The sequence below is a fragment of the Periophthalmus magnuspinnatus genome, chromosome 1 (genome assembly GCF_009829125.3).
Source record: "Periophthalmus magnuspinnatus isolate fPerMag1 chromosome 1, fPerMag1.2.pri, whole genome shotgun sequence".
Lineage (NCBI taxonomy): Eukaryota > Metazoa > Chordata > Actinopteri > Gobiiformes > Gobiidae > Periophthalmus > Periophthalmus magnuspinnatus.
Genome location: NC_047126.1, coordinates 19610881 through 19630710, shown reverse-complemented (window position 1 = coordinate 19630710; position 19830 = coordinate 19610881). Strand labels below are relative to the sequence as shown.

At 38.1% G+C, this 19830-nt stretch overlaps 1 protein-coding gene across 1 annotated transcript; it reads left to right on the top strand.

The window, feature by feature from the left end:
• The first annotated feature begins 21 nt into the window (after nucleotides 1–21).
• On the top strand, nucleotides 22–19240 carry fbxo8 (F-box protein 8). Its single transcript, XM_033968040.2, has 8 exons — nucleotides 22–244; nucleotides 1392–1494; nucleotides 1741–1821; nucleotides 2203–2347; nucleotides 3056–3182; nucleotides 5947–6065; nucleotides 8278–8474; nucleotides 15552–19240. The coding sequence occupies exons 2-8, from the start codon at nucleotides 1392–1394 to the stop codon at nucleotides 15737–15739; spliced, it is 960 nt and encodes a 319-aa protein (XP_033823931.1). The 5' UTR covers nucleotides 22–244; the 3' UTR covers nucleotides 15740–19240.
• Nucleotides 19241–19830: the final 590 nt, after the last annotated feature.

Below are 19830 nucleotides of genomic sequence, written 5' to 3'. Positions count from 1 at the left end.
AATGACGTGAGGCAGGAAGAAGGAAAAGGGGCGTGGTTTGTAGTGACAGGGGGCGCTGGGGCAAAACAAATGGGCGATCTCTCTGTAAAGGCAGTGAAATGAAGCCTCTGCCTCAACTTTCACCTTATTTATTTTAAGTCTTTTTTATCTGCTATTTCCTTAATGTCCTTCTGGGATCCTTCGTGAGAAATAAGTCGCTTTTGGTTGTCCTTACGCGCACATCCCGAGGAATAGCTTCACTCAGGTAAGCAGGCTGCTGTCACTGATTTTGCAAGTCATATATTTAGTTAGATAAGCCATACTTAAAGTTTTAATGGAAGTATTTTCTGTCTACATCTTCTAGAGGACCCAAAACTTGTCCAAAATGATAACTATGGGATTTGTAACGATGTTAAAAAGAGTGATGTCTGTGTTAACCAATGAGGCGTACAGTTCATCGCTTTAGTGGCGTGTGGACCAATGGTTTTAATGAAAAGGCGGGTCTTCTGGCCAGTCTACCTTGATGTTGGAACTTCCAACGTTGATGTTTACAACAGAGCAATGGATTTGTTTATGCAACCCAGCTGACGCGAACGGGAAAGGATGTAGGACCTATTAATAGTCACTAAAAGACGCTTCATGCCATTGTGCTCCAAGGTTTAAAATAAGGCTCTGTATTTACCTTTTCTCCAGTAGATTCGTCTTTGATCGCAGTATCGAGAATAGTTTCGGTCATCAATGGACTGCTGTGGCACGTGAAAGCAATTCATTTACAATTGTCAGCACCACCTTGTATTTGTTTAAAGGTGCACTATGTAACTTTTTTGTTGGGAGGTTCGCCACCTGCTTGTCTCCTGGAAGATGTTATTACTTTGCCTTTAACATTTCAACAGTATGGCATTAAACTCTTCCATTGCATTTGTTCACATACATTTTTTTTTTTTTTTTAGTTTTTTTATTGCAAATAAATAATTAAATAAAACATAAAATAAAAAGTATGTTGAGCACAGGTTGTCTTTCCACAGATCTAATTTGTAACCTGGCCAGATTATGTTGCCTGATTGCTTCCATTGATATAAGTTTAATGCCAATTACAAAGAAGTTACATTGTGGATCTTTAACTAGAATCAGAACATAGATCCCAAAATGTACACTTTTTCCTTACAAGAATATAGATATGTAAATATTCATTCTTATTGTCTAACTGCATTTTTATGTTGAAATCATCAATTAATGTTTTCTTCTAAAATAATTTCTTCTGTACTATTAGATTCCACTATTTGTTATTGAACAACAACATCAGATTTGAAAGAATGAAAATTGTTACTCAGACCCAGTTTACAGTGGGCATTGTTACTCCCCCTATTTTATTCCTTCTGAATCTAACATTTTACTGATTTGTTGTGATGGAGATGGGTCAGGCACTTTGGAGGCTGCCTCCCAGACAACAACAGCACCTTCAGGAAGAGCTTGTAGACCACTTGGCTGAGCAAGCAGGAAGAAGAAGCGACCACGGTAATACAAATAAAAAATGTTTTATATGCAACAGTTGATATGTTGGTGTAAAGTGACTTCTGAATTATGTTGCAGTTGTTTTTAAATATGTTTTGCAATTTAATTAATAAATGTATCACTGAAACAACAATTTAACCTTTCATTTAGAAGACTAAAACTTGAATGTAACTCACTTTTGGGTGCCTACACAGAGACTGGGGTGTCATCATGTGTGAAAATGTAGACAATGTGTAAATATTTTTACAGGGAGAGATGGAGGCCAGAGGAGAGGTCCTCAGCACTGCTACGGCCCTGACATCTACCATCTGCTAAGGGCACGCCGAGGAGGTAAAAACTCACCATAAATGTACTTTATGAACAAGTTTTAGACAATGCATAGAGGTGATGGTTTGGGCAATACTGTCAAATGCCTCTACTAAACATACTTGTTTGCTTTTCACATTTTCCTTTGATATTTCCATCCATATTCTGAGGCACCCCAGAGTCTGTAAATATGTTTGACCATATTGAACTGCTCATAACATGAACTTAGAAGTGTTTATTTTAACTTACAAAAGGCTACACAAAATTTATCACAAAATATTGCAAAAACATGTATACTGCATTGCAAGTTCTGATAAAGATGGTTGATTTTCCGTACAGAGGCTAAAATAAAATAGTGTACAAGTCTGGTTTGTTCTCATCATGATGGGTCCCTGTTTCCACCAGGTAAGGAACGACATGGCTTCATCGACCTGGAGATGCTGCCTCCAGAGCTGGGCATCACCATCCTGTCGTACCTGAACGCCACCGACCTCTGCCTGGCCAGCTGTGTGTGGCACGGCCTGGGGAACGATGAGTATCTGTGGCAGGGGTGAGACTCCTTTGTCTAGACTAATCCATGTTCTAATTATTGGGCTGCACAATATATAGCAAAATGTATTTCTCCTGCATCTGTTAAAGCAATATGGTAATTTACTTAGGCTGGTTGGTTAAATAGGTGAGTTTTATTGAAAAGACTATGTGGGATTGATAAAAGCAAGCTGCCTGGCATCCAGAAGATCTCTTTAAATTAACGGAGAGAGATCATTCTGGACTTGGCAGGCAAAAAGCATGTGTTTGTGTCTAATAATCAGTGGTGGAAGGTAACAAATTAAAAGTAGTAGTTCATCCATCACTACTCATAACAGACAAAATTAGTTGCATTGCAGTCATGTGTTTGGTATTTTTACAATATTCAATTACATTTAGTGTGAGCAGTGAACTCAGATTTGCATGTGTTTTGCAAAATATTTGTTTTTGTCTGTGCTTCTATGAGGTAGAGTAGACTGTGTGAATTTGCTTGTAACATATTTGTTCAGGCCTAAACTACAGTTTTAGTAGTTTTTAAAGTTAGATTTGAACAACTTGCTTGTCTCTATGGGGATAGATAAGTGTAATATTACATAGTACACCTTTAGCTTAACTAAGCCTGTGCTTTTCCAATGCTTAAAGTGAATTTTTGATTTAGTTTAGTTTAAGCATTGATCAACCATAACTACATTTAGAAACAAAGTTTAAAAAGTTGTTCTTGTTCATACAGGTTGTGCAAATCCACATGGGGCCACTGCTCCATCTACAACAGAACACTACCCGAAGGATTCTCCTATAGAAGACTTTACCTCCAACTCGATGAAGGCTGTCTCACATTTAACGCTAACCCACAAGAGGTATTATTTATTAACATTTTCCATACACCTATCTAAAGGGCAACTTACTTTACACCTAGGTTAGATATGGTTTTGGTTTAGTTTTTCAATTCTCTGGGACCACATACCTCAATGAAACACTGCAATATTATAATAATATACACTTTCGTAGTAAGAGGACATGATTTGTCTTGTTTACTTAAGTTATAAAGTGTTGGTAAGATAAGGAATGTTATATGTAATGACGGTGAACAGTTGTGATTGGCTGAACAAAGGAGGATAAACTTACTTTATCTTAATATATTTATAAATGTTATATTGGTGATTCTTGAGAGTTGGGACAAAAAAAATCAAAACGTCATTCCTCAACTGCATCCTACATTTATGAGAGTTATACATCTTTGTTCAGTAAGGTCTGAGCTGTACAGGAATGCAAAGGAACAGGTTCTGAACAAAAGCATTTTTTCTTAAAAAAATATACAGTATACAATATACAATTAATGTCAACTCGGTCAAATACACAAAAACTCATAAAATTTGATTTATTATAATCCAACAAAAAGTTTAACTACTACTCTGTTTTAATAAGAGTTATTTACCATTGTCTCCAGGTAAAGTATATCTGAAAACTTAAATGTTTATAAAAGTGTAAAATTACAATTTGAGTTTCAAAATATCTCAATGTCAGAAATATTTTTATATTTTAATGTTTTAAAACAAATCTGTAAATATTTAAAATAAATCAAATAGTGATGTGCTTTACTACTTAAACCACACAATCTGAATTGCTAACTTTCTTTAAAAAAATACAAAAACACCCACATAAATAGAGTTTTAAATGTTTTTTGAGCAGGTGAACTCTGAACCCTGGCCAAGGACACAAAAAAATTACATTGTCTTCAGAATTTTCATTTACATAAAAATCTTCTAAAAAGGTCAAAAATATTTTCAAATAAATAGCTGCAGTATACAAAGCTCCCTTTGATTTAACTGAATAAATAGGACAATTATGATATTTTGAAAATATTTTTCTACAAATTGCTGTGTCTGTTTTGCATGTATAGCAAATTTGAATGATATGCTATATTTATATAAAATTACATGTAAAGACAATTCCGAAAGGACCACATGAGCCGTCACTAGGGGTGACCTGCTGATTCCCCAGAGACGGACCACCTTTGGACAGAATGTATGATCTGTCCAAGGTGGAAACCTGTGGACAGATACTGTTAACATTGAGAGAATGTCCTATATACAGTTCTTTTAAAGCTGGAATGAAAAACTACTTATGGGCATGAATTTATAGTAGAAATGCGATTGTAACTAGAGACATACTTGCATGTATGGGCAAAATATGAAGGGAGTGGATATAAAATGTACATGCCTTAAATATGTGGCTGAATTGACTGTGAAGTAAAGGGGATCGTGCAGTATTTTGGACTGTGCAATGATGGGAACTGTGCAATAATTTTTATTTTTATTTATTTTTTTATTTTTTTATTTGTCTTGGGCAAATAGACATCTTTTCTCTTGCATAGCCTAGGCAGCCACAATCGATGTCAATCAACACATGATACAAGAGACAAGGAAAAATAAACAAAAACAGACAGCAAAACACACACACAAAAAAGAGTATCTCCGATTGCCCAAAAAGGAGTGGGAAGAAGAAAACTTATTTAATCCCACCCCCTCTGCTATTATTTCTTAACTTTAGCATACTTTACTTCCTTTTCATGATTGTATTACATGATTACATTGGGGACTATGAGTTAGACTCATGCAACTTAAGTGTTACATCATATTGGATAAGGTGCCAACAATGGTAAGGAAAGTTATTAATACCAACAATGGTAACGGACAGTAAATACCAACAATGGTAATGAACAGCAATACAGCAATAGTAATGGACAATAAATACGACAATAGTAATGGACAGCAAAATACAACAATGGTAATGGACAACAAATACCAATGGATTCAAAATGGATGAAAATTAGCCTTTGGCTAGTGTGTTTACATTCATGTTGTATCATATTTGTCCATTAGCATGCACTGTCCCAAACAAATAAATAAATAAATAAATGGAAGTCAGTGGATACGCAAATTTCCAAAACTGTGTATTCACATCGCCAAAATTGATCCTATTGGGATGAAATTCATGGCAATCAAACAACCACAAAGTTATCACTGTACTGCATAAAGGACATCTGAGCTTCTGATTCAAATATCCACAGAAACACTATTTGAAATATTCTTTTCATTCTTTTCACTTGAAGAGGTGTTCAGTACCAACACATCTAAAGAATTTTTGATTTAAAAAAAAAAAAAAAAATCTCATCTAGTTTCAAGGCACCAATTGTTTATAGATGCTATTTTTCATATAGGGTCACAATAGAAGTGAGGAGGAAGGGGCTAAATTCATAGTTTACTACAGAAACTTTTTAGGATTGAATTTAAAATGAGTGCTACACTCCCTCACAGATACAGGTAAGGAGTTCCAGGCCCTTTCTGCTTTGACAGAGAAGCAGTTCTGTCAAAATGTGGTGGATCTAAAGTTCACATAACAGTTTCCTCTAGAGGAGACTCTGGTCATCCTGACTTCTGCTTCCTCACACAATCTCACAAAAACTTTAGGTGGTGGGGGTGCCTGGTTGTGAAAAATGTAGTACGCTCGACAAAGATTGGCTAACAAGATGACCTTCTTATATGTCTTAATAATATTACAATAATGACTTTCATAGGTTTCTTCTCTAATCTAATTTATACATACTCTTTCCGTGTACAGGGTATTGGATACTTCTTATCTAAAGGCATTCTGGTGGACCACCCCACAGAGCTGGCCAAGTTCATTTTCTACACCAGGAGGCTCAATTGGAAGATGCTGCGGATTTACTTGGACGAGAGGTATAACTAACTCAAAACACCAATAACACAATCACATAACCCCTTCTGCAAAATGGTCTCCCAGTAGATTTATTAATAAAATATATTTTATAAAATATTTATTTTAAATTTTGATGTTATAGCACTTGGCCTGCGCTCGCCTCACCTTGCACTCCTGTCCCACATTTTTTTATTTATTAACCACTTAGAGTTCCGACGGCCAGCCCGCGGGCCATCACCTTTACGTTACAACTTTACAGCAATGTACGTGTATTTCTCCGTCACCCACACAAACAATCTACACATCAAATGAAAGCTATGGCATTCATCTTTCTGAATATGTAAACCATTTACACCTCGAATCACCACAGTGCTGACAGGAAAGCCGTTTTTACAGAGAAGTCAGAAATGTGGATTTGGACTGGATTTGGACTTCACTTACCATTGAGGGCTCTGGTTCTGTCAAACATCAACATATTCACACAAAGTTGGTCTCATTCGTTCCGTAAAGGTCCAGAGAATATAATCCAGTCCAGTAATTATGTCCACAAAGGAAGTTAGAGCCTCCATGTCCAATCTGCTGCAGGAAAGTGAAATCTGTTCCGTCACTTCTCTGCATTTCTTTTGTCAGTTTCAGGCATAATAAACTTCTGACAGCGCCAACTTTGTTCCTCAGCGCAAAACAAACTTGTTAGCTTGTGATTGACACCAAAGTTGGCCAATAAGGTGGAGGCTGTGGGTTACTGGAGTCGCGGACAGTGAATGAGAGCTACAGATGACTGGAAGAGTACGCCCCACTCTCCCCCTTGTAGAATCAAGCTGTTACATTGCACACGTTTAGTGATGTTTTCCTCTTAAAGCCCATGAACTGCGGAACACGCTGATGCGTGACATGCAGTGGTTTACTATAAACAGACGGAGTTTGCTGCGCACGTAAAAAGACGAGACTGGATATAAAGGTGGTCTAATGTGTATCATGTGTAATCATTAGCATTAGCTAATGCCAATCTGCGCCCCCCCGACCACCACCAATCATCACGCACACACCACTTGGGTGAAGTGTCTTGCCTAAGGACACAATGACAGAACTAAGGACACAATGACAGAAATTGGTCCGAGTGGGACTCAATCCTCCAACTTTCGGGTTGCGAAACCACTGAGCCACTGTGGCAGAATGACTGTCACACTGTACAATCATGTACAGTGTGTTCTTAGTTTCCAGTGTGTGTTTATTTACATTTTGAAGTGTGTGTGTGTGTGTGTGTGTGTGTGTGTGTTTGTTGATTGTTTGCAGTGTGTGGTTTGTAAATATATATTTATTTTGACCCATAGCACTTGTTTTGTATATTTGTATTTTATATACAAATATACATTTTATATTGTGTTTTGATATGATATATAAATGTACAGTATTAGAGCAGCTGGGTGTGCAGATACAGATTCCTCTCAGTGTGAGTTTTCAGTTGAGCCTCACTGATGTCTGTGGGTTGTAACATTCAAAAGTTATTGCACTTTTTCCAAACGTTCTCCAAATGTCTTCATTCGGATAGGTTTGGAGAGGCCTGGAGTTACTCATGATAAAATGATTGTAAAACTCTAATTTTTATAGGTATTGACCTCAAATTTGAAATGTAAGTGGTCAACAATCTTGTCAGAGATATAGTGTATTCTTTGTCCCCAGCTCCCTACTGCAGCTTTCTACACCTTCATTTTCACAAAAATTTTGTGTGTGTGTTCCAAAGTGTATAAATGCTCAGCAGACAAACTTACAGTGATTCTGACACCTGTGGGTAAAACTATAGGGTGTTACCTTTACAAAGACCCCAAACTTAGTGCAGTTACTACTGAGGGTTCAATAATGGTGATTATTTTAATTTGGAGAGGTCAGAACAAAGGCAATTTCAAAATGACATGGAATGCTAAAGGGTTTTAAAAAGACAATTAGAAATACAATTTACTAAAAAAAACAGATTTATATATTTATATATATATATATATATATATACATATATATATATATATATATATATATAGTGTGTGTGTATATAAAAATATAACATTTTTAAGGTACATCAGTAACTATTTTGAGAATATTTAAAATAAGATTAAAATAAATTGGCTCAATGGGACATATTTTTGTGGTACATTTTTTTTTAATATACTACTATATTTAAATTGTCACTTTACTCCCTTAGTCCCCATTTCAAGTACTGTTATATTGGTGTGTACACAGGCGCGACGTCTTGGATGAGCTGGTGACACTGCATAATTTTAGTAACCAGTTCCTTCCCAACGCTCTGAGAGACTTCTTCAGACACATCCATGCCCCAGAGGAGAGGGGCGAGTACCTGGAGACCCTCATCACCAAATTCAGTCATCGCTTCTGCACCTGTAACCCTGGACTGGTGCGCGAGCTCGGCCTCAGTCCAGGTAAGGCTTAAAAAAACAGTATATGGACTTTATAACAATCTGCTGTGAAATAAGCACATAGAAACAACAACAGGTAAACCTGAGAATGCCTGATATCGTCTGATTTCTGAAGCCAGGCATGGTTGGGGGTGGTTAGTGTGGGGATTCAATTCAATTCATTTTATTTTTGTAACGCCCAAAATCACAACAACAGTTGTCTCGAAGGGCGTTCATGTTTTGGTTGATGGGGGAAACCGGAGTACCCGGAGGAAACCCATCCAGACACGGGGAGAAACATGAAAAACTCCACACAGAAAGGCCTGGGCGACCCAGGGATCGAACCAAACCTTCTTGCTGTGAGGCATGAGTGTTGCCACTCAGCCACCGTGCTGCCTACACACAAAAACAAACAGAAGTCAAACAACAGGAAAAATCAGACAAAACAAGAAAAATCGGCCAGGCGAGGAGAAGGAGAGCCGGGCGAGGAGGATGAGAGCCAGGCGGATGAGTGCCAGGCGAGGAGGAGAGGGAGGCGGGTGGAGGAGGGCCAGGCGGGGAGGAGAGGGTTCAGCTGTCATCGAGGCATCTGAAAGAGTTACACTCCACAGGGGGAGTGGGACAGGGGACAACATGTGAATAGCATTGCTGATGAGAAAATAGGACAAAGCAGAGGATAGTGCTCAGGTTGCCATACTTCCCCCAGCTAATTATCTCCTACTGCAGCTTATCTTATCCTGGGTTTTAATGTCCCTAACTCCCTCACTAAGTAACCTGGTCATACGCTATACCGAAGAGGAAGGTTTTAAGCCTGGTCTTAAATACAGAGACTGTGGGGGCCTGTTTAACATCAGCAGGGAGTTGATTCCATAGCACAGGAGCTTGGTAACTGAATGCTCTCCCTCCCACTGTACTTTTGGACACTCTAGGAACCACATCCACATCTTGCAGATAGGATGGGGCCATACCGTTTAGGGTTTTGTATGTCAGGAGGAGGACTTTGAATTTGATTCTAAGCTCGACAGGAAGCCAGTGCAGATATTTTAGTACAGGACTGATGTGGTCTCTTGTTTTAGTTCCTGTTAGGACTCATTTTGGACCAACTGGAGGCTCCTTATAGTACTTTTGGGGCAGGCGGCAAGCAGAGAATTACAGTAATCAAGTCTAGAAGTAACAAATGCATGGATGAGTTTTTCAGCATCGTTTTTAGGTAAAATATTTCTAATTTTAGTTATATTTCGCAGGTGAAAGTATGCGGTTTTACAAGCTAGGTTTATATGGGCTGTGAATGAGAGATTTTGATCAAATAGGACTCCAAGATTTTTTACAGTAGGGCTAGAAGATATATTCACATTGTCGAGTGAGATTATCTGGTCCGACAGAGAATCTCTTTGACCTTTGGGACCAACGACAATGACCTCTGTTTTTTCAGGATTTAAGAGCAGGTCATCCAGGTTTTGATGTCCTTCACACAGACACTGAGTTTATCTATTTGATCAGTCTGATTTGGTTTCATTGATAAGTACAGCTGAGTGTCATCAGCATAGCAGTGAAAATTAATGCTATGTTTTCTGATAATGTTACCCAATGGCAACATATTCAGAGTAAATAGGATTGGACCAAGCACAGATCCTTGTGGAACACCACAGGCTACTTTAGAACAGGGAGAGGTGCTCTGGTTTATACTAACAAACTGGTACCTATCTGATAGATAGGATTTAAACCATTTGAGGGCGGTCCCTCTGATTCCAATGTCACATTCTAACCTCTGCAGTAGAATGTTGTGATCAATGGTGTCAAACACTGCACTGAGGTCCAGTAGGACCAGGACTGAAGCCAGCCCGTTATCAGCAGCTAGTAGTAAGTCATTTGTTATTTTTAGCAGTGCAGTCTCTGTGCTGTGGTGAGCTCTGAATCCAGATTGAAATTTTTCAAATATATTATTGTCCTGCAGGTGGCGGCAGAGCTGTTTCACCACCACTCGTTCTAGAATTTTTGAGAGGAAGGGAAGATTAGAGATAGGTCTATAGTTGGCTAGTTCATCAGGATTTAGGTTAGGTTTTTTCAAAAGGGGTTTAATCACAGCATACTTAAAGGACTGAGGAACGGAGCCATATTTATTATGTTATGGATGGAATCTATTATTAGGGGGAGGGCTTCTTTGAGGAGTCTGATTGGAATAGGGTCGAGCATACAGGTTGATGGTTTGGACGACATGATGGCTGAGGTAATCTCCACCTCATCAACAAGAGTAGATTTTTGGAGTAGCTTTGTTGATTTTGTCTCTAATGGTTGTAATTTTGTAATTGAAGAATTGAAGAATGTCATCACAACTAATGTTCGAGGGGATAAGAGACTCAGTAGCAGTGTGGGAGTTTGTCAGCCTGGCTACAGTGCTGAACAGAAATCTGGGGTTATTTTTGTTTACTTCTATTAGATTTGAATAGTATCTGGTTCGGGCTTTCCGCAGAGCAGCCTTATAAGTGAGCAGGCAGAGCTTCCATGCCTTCAGAGACTGCTCAGAGCTCGAGCGGCGCCAAAGCTTCTCTGTGCGTCTTACATGTTGTTTGAGTGTCCTGAGCTGTAACGTGTACCATGGAGCCGGAGGTCTTGGTTTAATGCTTTTCTGTTTTAGCGGAGCTACAACATCGAGAGCAGATTTTAAGGTGAGCATTGTTCTGTCAACCAATTGATCAGTGACAATTAGATTAAAATTATTTTCATTGTCACATGACATATCTTTTAGTAATGGCTCAATAATTTCTTTAAACTCTGTAACCGATCTGATAATGTTCTTTTCATTATAGTTTTTTTCTGCGGGGCTGGATAGTCTTTTAGTATAAATTGAAAGGTAATTAAGAAATGGTCAGAGAGTATAGGGTTTTGAGGAAGGACAATTAGATCATTAATCTCAATACCATAGGTTAGAATGAGATCTAGAGTGTGTGACAGTGAGTCGGCTTATTCACACTCTGGGTGAAACCGATCCCATCCAGGAGCGCGCCAAAAGCATTACTGAGGCAATCACTGCCGTTATCAACATGTATGTTGAAATCTCCAACTATATCAATCCTTTCCCAATTCAAAACTAAACTTGAAATGAAATCAGAAAACTGTCAGGAAGTCGGCATATGGACCAGGAGGTCGATAAATTATTATAAATATAACAGCTTTTTGGTTTTTCCAATTGGGGCACGTAATGGAGAGTGCGAGGCTTTCAAAGGAGAGGTGTGTATAGTTGGGTTTGGGGCTGAGAATTAGACTGGAATGAGAGATGACGACCACACCACCACCTCGACCTGTGCTCCGGGCACTCTGAAAGTTCATGTGACTTGATGGTGTAGATTCGTTTAGTCTAACATAATCATTTTCCCGAAGCCATGTTTCAGTTAGGGCTAGCAGATCAATATTAAGGTCGCCAATTAGTTCATTTATTAAAAGAGATTTGGAGGAAAGAGACCTGATGTTTAGCAGTCCACATTTTACACACTTATCATTTTGTTTATTTGCGGCACATTTATTTATTTTTATTAAGTTATGAGATCTGACAGCTTCCTTGTCAGAGTTTAGAGGTGTTTTTTTTGTGCTTTTTGTACGTGGGGCACGTGGGGCACACACAGTCTCTGTCTGTTTGGAGCTGTTCCCTCTGACTAAGCTGTGCCTCACTGGTCTAAACTGCTCCCTAACGTCACTATAGCTGTGCTTCCCTGAGCTGTTCTGCGTGCTAGTCTTACCTGGTCAATCTAGACTAGCAATCATATTCTGAGCTAACAGGGCGGAGCCAGCCTGCGTGTGATGGATGCCGTCTCTATGGCCGTGTCTCAATTCGCCAAAGGCACCTTTTGAAGGGACCCTTCGAGGTACTCCTCAAAGTGTGGTTTCAAGCTTTTGGTCGAGAGTGTGTCCTCCTCAGTGTATCCGCCATCTTACTGAAGTGGGACAGGCCTAAACCAGGGACCGCACTTCCACCGCTGTCTTTGAACGTACGATACATTACGTACGTTATTTTAAATGATTTATTATTTAATAGAAGAAAAGTCAAGATGTCGTCGTCACAGCGGTTTCTTTTTGTTTAGATTGGATATCAATAGGCAAATATAAGTTTCAAGGTGATTTTTTTCTCAATTGTAGCTACTTCATAACTTTAACAAAATATACCTTGTGAAAACGAAATAACAGAGACAGAGGTAACAATATAATTTTTACATTCATAGTCTATAAACCAGAGAACACTGATTAGTTGTACATATAGTGGGATATTGCAGTTTAACAGTCGGTATTTTGGCCAGTTGCTACACCACTTTAATAACAGTAGAGGGCGCTGTTTCCCTTCTATGCCGTGCCAGTTCTTTTCATATTATTATTGTGAAGTATATTCTAGCAGTGCAGCGCTACATCAAACTAGGATCTTGACTTACTAACACTAAGGTAAATGACACGTGCCCACGAGGGGCGCAGACGTATGGAATGTACTGGAACACATGAAGATTTTGTGCACGTCTCAGGACTCTCTTCTGTCCTTTCCTGAGAGTCCGCTGCTTCATTGTTCACATTACCTGTGTGGAACTCATTAAACTCTTCTGACTTTACGTTTCAGTCTCTTGATCTTTGACGCTTACAATAGAAACGAACATTCTTACATTATTCTTATTGCAATAATAATTTCTCATGATAATAATGTCTTCTTATTGTCTAGCAATAACTGCACATTCCTTTATTCCATGTAACTCCCCTCCTTTTTAATCATCACACACACAGCCTGTACTTATCTTTATTCAGATTTAACAGTTTCATGTCACACTGTTGTAGATGAGGTAAACCAGTATGAACATTTGAATGTGTATTGCGCAGCGGACTCTATTTTCTTCTCTTTTTTGCGTAGTTGCGGTGCATTATGGGATATAGAAGTGCGTGAAGTGTGGCCGGATGCACGCTTCGGCCACGTCCGATCTCCATGGAAACGGTGGAAATGGGAGGGCAGGTTTGTGGGCGCATTCAGTAGGGTGGGTTGAAATGGGACAGCCCTTGTCGCGCCGGAAATTACGTAACTGCCCTTCGACGCACACTTCCAATCGTGATCCTAAGGCCAGTTTGGCGAACTGGGACACGGCCTACGTATAAGCCTAGGCTTCCCCTCAAATGCCCTCCAATTATCTATGAAGACGACACCATTCTGCGGGCACCAATTGGTCAACCACTGGTTGACTGCTGAAAAGCGGCTGTACATTTCACAATTGGTGAAATGTGTACAAACCTGTCCTGGTCTGATCCCGGCTGCACGGGTTGCGCTGGGGGGCTGACTGTAACTTGGGGTCAGAGCCTCCAATGAGCGGATCCGCGTTTCTAACTCTGAAACCCTGGCCTGGAGGACTGCCACTACACTACACTTAACGCAGCTGTCCCTATCATCGTCAAATAAGCCAGGGTCATCACTCCACATATGGCAACCAGGGCAGGGAAGAGCGAGAGAAGAGGAGGAAGGTTTAGCCATGATGCTAGTCGGCTAGGCTAGTTCAGGCTGAACCGAGAGATAGAGGGGCTTAATCCACGAAGTACGGAGCAATAGATGCTGAATGAAACTTCGGTGGTTTAACTAAGTATTCAGGCACTAGTGTAGATGTTAGAAACTGCTTTTAAAACTGTAAGGATTTGTGGATTAACAATTTCAGGAGAGAGACGCTAGATGTACAACTCGCAAAACAGAATCCACTCACCCGGAAATGACGTCAGATCTTTCCCAGCCTTAGGCGAGAATTGGGGGATGGGAAACCGCTGGGAATAGCAGGTGCCATCAAGGTGTATGAGTGTCTCTAGTGCAGTGGTACAAAATGATAGAAGATATCTAATGATGATGACCTAATGATAATTTCAATCTTTTTCTCATTAAATATCTGTGATTTTTACATTTTAAATTGTATATAGTACTTTTGATGACTCCTCCAGGTTGGGAACCAATGCTCCATTGCATACTGTCGTTGTGTCCTTCGGCACGACACTCACATTGCCTAGTATGAATGTGGTGTGTGAGAGATAGGTGTCTGTCAGAGAGACCAAATGCACAAAATTGTAAAGTGACTAAGACTCCGGAAAAAGTGGTGTACATTAGTATTATTAATAGTATTGTGTGATTTACTTGTCACACAATAATATTGTCCTTGTCATTGGAGAAAAAATAACAAACCAGGAATGTGCTTCAGTATGGTGGTGCAACATAAAACAATGAATACTAATAGTAAAATATAATCTGATAAAGTAAAAGATACATATAAAATAAGGTGTTAGAATACCTGGAATACCAACTGAAATTAAAAACCTTACTACAATTCCAATTTAACGTCAGATTTCATCAGCTGCCATCATATTGGGGATACAAACTCATCCAATGTTTTATTTCATCTTTCCAGTCCCTCCTCTGTAACATTTCGGCTCAGTCCAATTTGGTATTAGATCTGTCTTTAGGCTGTATTAGCTTCTGGATCAGACAAATACAAAGACTAATCCAGGTTGATTTCAGTAATCCCAGACCTTAGTCCTGTCCAGAGCTCTGGCCCTGTGAGCAGACCGCAGAGAAACACAAACTCTGTAGATTAAGTGGATTAGAGTAATGGGTCTCAGGCTGAAGTCATGATCTGCACTTCACTTTCTACTTCTGTTTGTCCATAATGGCGTCATGCTAAACACATATTCAAAGTGTGAAACTTAAGATGCATATAACAAAGCAAAAGAGTGCAGCACCCAGCCACACAGGAGGATTAGTATACTGTGCATGTTTGGGTTAGACAGAGGTGGGAAAAGAAGTGTGATTTAAGGCATTCACAAAGGCCTTAAGTACAAATTTGTTCATAAGAAATCTTCATGAACGAGGCTCATTGAGTAAGTGAATGATTAATGATGGTTTAAGTCTCCCTTAAAAAACAAAATATTATTAAATAGTCTTCCATTTTGTTTTATACAATTAAACAAGACCTATACAAAATCGATTTCAATGAAATTTGAAATTTTTTTCTACTGAATGTCTCTCCCTAGTCCTAACTCTTTACCCTCATTTCATGTTGCTTGCTGACCAGTCCAGTAAACCCTGTGCATTTGTATCTTGTGCAGACGCAGTGTACGTGCTGTGCTACAGTCTCATCCTGCTGTCTATCGACCTGACCAGTCCTCACGTCAAAAACAAAATGTCTAAACGTGAGTTCATCCGAAACACGCGCCGCGCTGCGCACAATGTTTCAGACGACTTCGTGGGACATCTCTATGACAACATCTACCTGATCGGACACGTGGCAGCCTAGGCCCCATTCACGTGAGAGACAAGTCAAATTTCTACAAAACCTGGATCATCAAAACCTCAGCTCTATTCTCCTTTTGCTGTTATATTTTACATTATTCACTGATCTATACAACATCAGTTGTAAGCTGACATCAAATTATTATATTATCTTGGATGTGTTTGATCCCCTTTGCTGACAATAGTGGGGAAAAAAGCTGCTTGGAAAAGATTAAAAACACAAGGCTACATTATGCTACAATTTACCATTTTAAGTTCAGAAGTTGAGGTTTTGAGGATGCAAGTTTTGAGAAACTGGATTTGTCCAGATCTTTGCACTGCACTGATGGATGGAAATGGGCCATTCACTTTCCTGACATTACGGGACACAAAATGTATTTAATTTATGTAGGAAAAAAATGTTATGAAAAACAAAAGAAGAGGTTGCAAGAAGACAAGATCACCACTTCACTGTGAAAGACTGTGCCACCAAATGTGTGTGTTAAAATATACAATTAGAGGTTTCTCTGAAGTCAAGCTCTGCTACTGCACTGAAGGGTGGGGGGATTTTAAATGTCATGTTCTGTCACTTTCATTTATGTAGAATAACAGGACTGCAAGGGGAACACTTTTCCAGACCAATTATTGCTGCACTTTTTTAGGTTTATTGTGTTAAAAATGGCTTTCTTAGACAGCATTTAAAGGTAGAATTTTTCTGGTGTCGGCCACTTGCTTGTCTTCATGGATTGAGACATTTGTTTACCTATAATGTTTCACACTATTTAACAAGACCAAGTCACAGGTCAGATCTGAGGAGAGGCAACCCCACTTACAGTAACAATGTTTTTCAAGGCATTTTCTTCTTTTTGACTTAAACACTTGTAATTGACAAAATGCTAGATGGCTAACTCTAATGCCATATGGTGGAACTTTCCAGTCAAAACAATGACATCTCTATGAAGACAGGCAAGTGGCAGATATCCCATCAGAAAAGTTACATAGTGTACCTACAAAATGAATCTGCCTATTGGGTAAGAAATTGTAAATTACAAATAATTTTGCTTAAAATGAGAAGCAATATATTGAAACAAGTCAAATGATTTCACCAAGTTAATAAATCTAGTTAAAACTACTCAAAACTGTCTATTTCAAGTCATTTGGACTAATTGCATCATTACATAATCATTTTTTTGTGCACAGTGTTATTGCTTGTCTTTGGTTTGCCATTTTTAACACCTTTATCTAATTTTCCATGATACACTGAAGTCCATAGGTTTTAATGTGAATGTCCCCTACAGTGGTCGACCATCATGAATGTCCTGTTTACGTCTGTCTTTCCTTTGTATTTCATTTTAAGATTTATATTGTTTTTAAATGGCGGGGGGTAGTAACGTTTGTAGATTATGGCTTGGTTTGTTCTTTTCCTCAAGGCCAACAATGAATGTGAAGTTATTTTTATCTAATGAGCAGAATGAACAACTCATTCTCGCTCAACTGCCCATTTAATCCACTAAAGTAGTTCTCGTGTATTCTGTAATAATTCTACCATATTATTGTCACTATCCAAATTATGCTGTGTATTTTGAAGAAGCATTATAAATCTTTAGTGTTGACAAGCAGTGGCATGTTAGAAAAGTTGATTAGAGCTGCACAGTATATGGTTAAAATTGAGATATCTGATGATGGTGTTCAGGATTTTGATATACAGACACAGTAAGTTGAAATGCATTGAACATTTTAAATCAGTATACTTGCAACATCAGCAACATCCTGATATGCTTCAAATTGAATGTTGAACAGTAATCAACTTCATTTCAAACTCGAATGTCCATATTCACAAAAGCAAAATTTCAAAAAGGCAAAACCATAAGTTCTTTGATCACAGTTACTTAGATTTGCAATTTGTGCAGCCCTAAGATGCAGTTGAGACAGCTTTGGGTCTATTGTTTTAGAAGAACTGTAAAAGAAGTGTATGAAATAACAAAAAGTGAAGCAAGTTCTTTTGAAACATCACCTCTTTGTGATAGAAGGCATTGTAGATTTACTTATTGACATTATTATTGGCGTGTTATACATTTCTATCAGTCTGCATTTGGCTGTTGCTGTATTGATAGAAAGCTTGTCATTTTCGAATAGGCTCTTGAACATCTCAGCCAGTGCAATTCTCTCTAAAATTCACTCTACAAAAGTCCTAATCCCATAACATTTAAATTCTTCCAAACCATTTTCATATTGTTATTTTACATAGCATGTCCCATTAATACTGCATATGTAGACCTTATGAAAACTGATGTGGTTAAAAATAAGCAAATTTTTGTTAGTTATAACGTTTTCAACAGACACTGCAGTAAAAATGTATGCTTTCCAACTATAACATATCTAAGTTTATTAAACAAAATGAGAACTAAAAAAGATCTTACACTTTGCATTTTCCGATGGTAGATCTGAAATGAGAGCAGTATCTTTTGGCAATAAACACACCTATGATCAAGTAAATTAAATGTAGATGGGTTTAATGCCATACTGTGGAACATTCCAGGCAACAATAACATTTTCATGAGACAACCTGATCATGGAGCCTACACCAGAAAATTACATAGTGCACGTGTTACTGAACTGCAATTTGAAAACTTATTTTGTAGCTGTTCTTTTCATAGGCCAATTAGACAAAGTATCATAGTATCAAATATTTAAAAAATGTTTTAATTATAATGGCAACTTTCTCCCTGCACAATATTGTTTGGATTTTGAAAGAAGAGATGTGCTTTGGCCTATATTTTTAGTTTAAGAACTCAACAATCTGCAGTCCCAGCAGCTAGCATGTAGCCACCATCACTAACAATGAGAGCTGAATGTAACGATTTACATCATCACACAGCAAAATATAAAAGAAATCTGTGATAGGGAGTCCCAAATGACTCAGGACGCCCACTAAAAGTAAAATTGACACTGGTAACAATTTCAAGTGGTGAAACAGGCTAAATCTGGTTTAATATGATTTATTTGAGTAGTTTATTCTGACATTTTCCCTGTGCTCCTGAACTACAAGTCAACGACACACTTTTTATCTTGTTTTGACAAGGTTTTTTTTTTTTTTTTTTTTTACTTTACTTTCACAGCATTTCCCCTCTTATTTCAATCTTATTAATGTACTTTTTCCAATCCAATGTATTAATTTCACCACCAATGGCTAGATAATTCAGTTAATCAAAGTCGACATACCAAGTTAAATAGTCAAAAATGTAGCCAACTCACTCAATGTGGATGTTTTTTTTTTGCCCTGACAGTAGTTCTGTATTTGCACCTTTTTTCTATGACTGTTTCTCTCAATCTGTAGGCATTTTTCATCCTCTCATTCACACACCCGTCCTCTAATGAATTTGTAGCACCACTTCTTTGCGCACTGTTTTTAAATGATAAAATGCTGTTCACTTGTTCCTGTAGTGTCTGTCCTTGAGCTACACAAGACTGACAAATTGTACTGATCAATATTTGACCGATTAAATTTGGGATTGTCTATACCCAACAGTTTTGATTTCTGATTTGTCATTTCTGTTAATTCATTTAGTCATTATGTTTTAGGAAAGAATGATAAAGAAATCCCTCCTTTGGAAATCACATAATTTTACAGTTTGGATAGTGATAATGATTAGACGCTGTTTAATATAAGCTATACTATACAACATAATAAAAAAAATAATCATTAATCAATATATGGTCTACATAGTACATGCTGGAAAAAGGTTTTATCACTCAGACTCAGACATCATTAAAAATATTTATAAATAAATTAGAGAATGTGCCAACTGGGGACTTCTCCTAATTAAAACTTCAAGAAATGTCATAGTCTAAGTTCATAATTACTTTCAAGTAGTTGTCACAGTATCATTATTTGCAGCCATGGTTAAAACAGTATTTGAGCTCTTTTATTACATGTGTGTAGACATCCGTACAGTTGCATATATAAATATTCATATCTCTACGTCTCCCTGTTCTCTAAACCCAAAATGTCCCTGGATTTCGTAAAGGACCCACAGTGAGATCTGGGCGCACAGAAAAGAACATGTTTCAGATCAAACCCAACAGTCCAAATCCTCTGCAGACACAATATGACCT

Coding starts and splice junctions, on each gene's coding strand:
- fbxo8 (XM_033968040.2), top strand. CDS start 1,392: ATGGGTCAGGCACTTTGGAGGCTGCCTCCCAGACAACAACAGCACCTT. Junction 3,183..5,946: donor TTAACGCTAACCCACAAGAG/GTATTATTTATT, acceptor TTCCGTGTACAG/GGTATTGGATACTTCTTATC. Junction 8,475..15,551: donor CGAGCTCGGCCTCAGTCCAG/GTAAGGCTTAAA, acceptor TATCTTGTGCAG/ACGCAGTGTACGTGCTGTGC.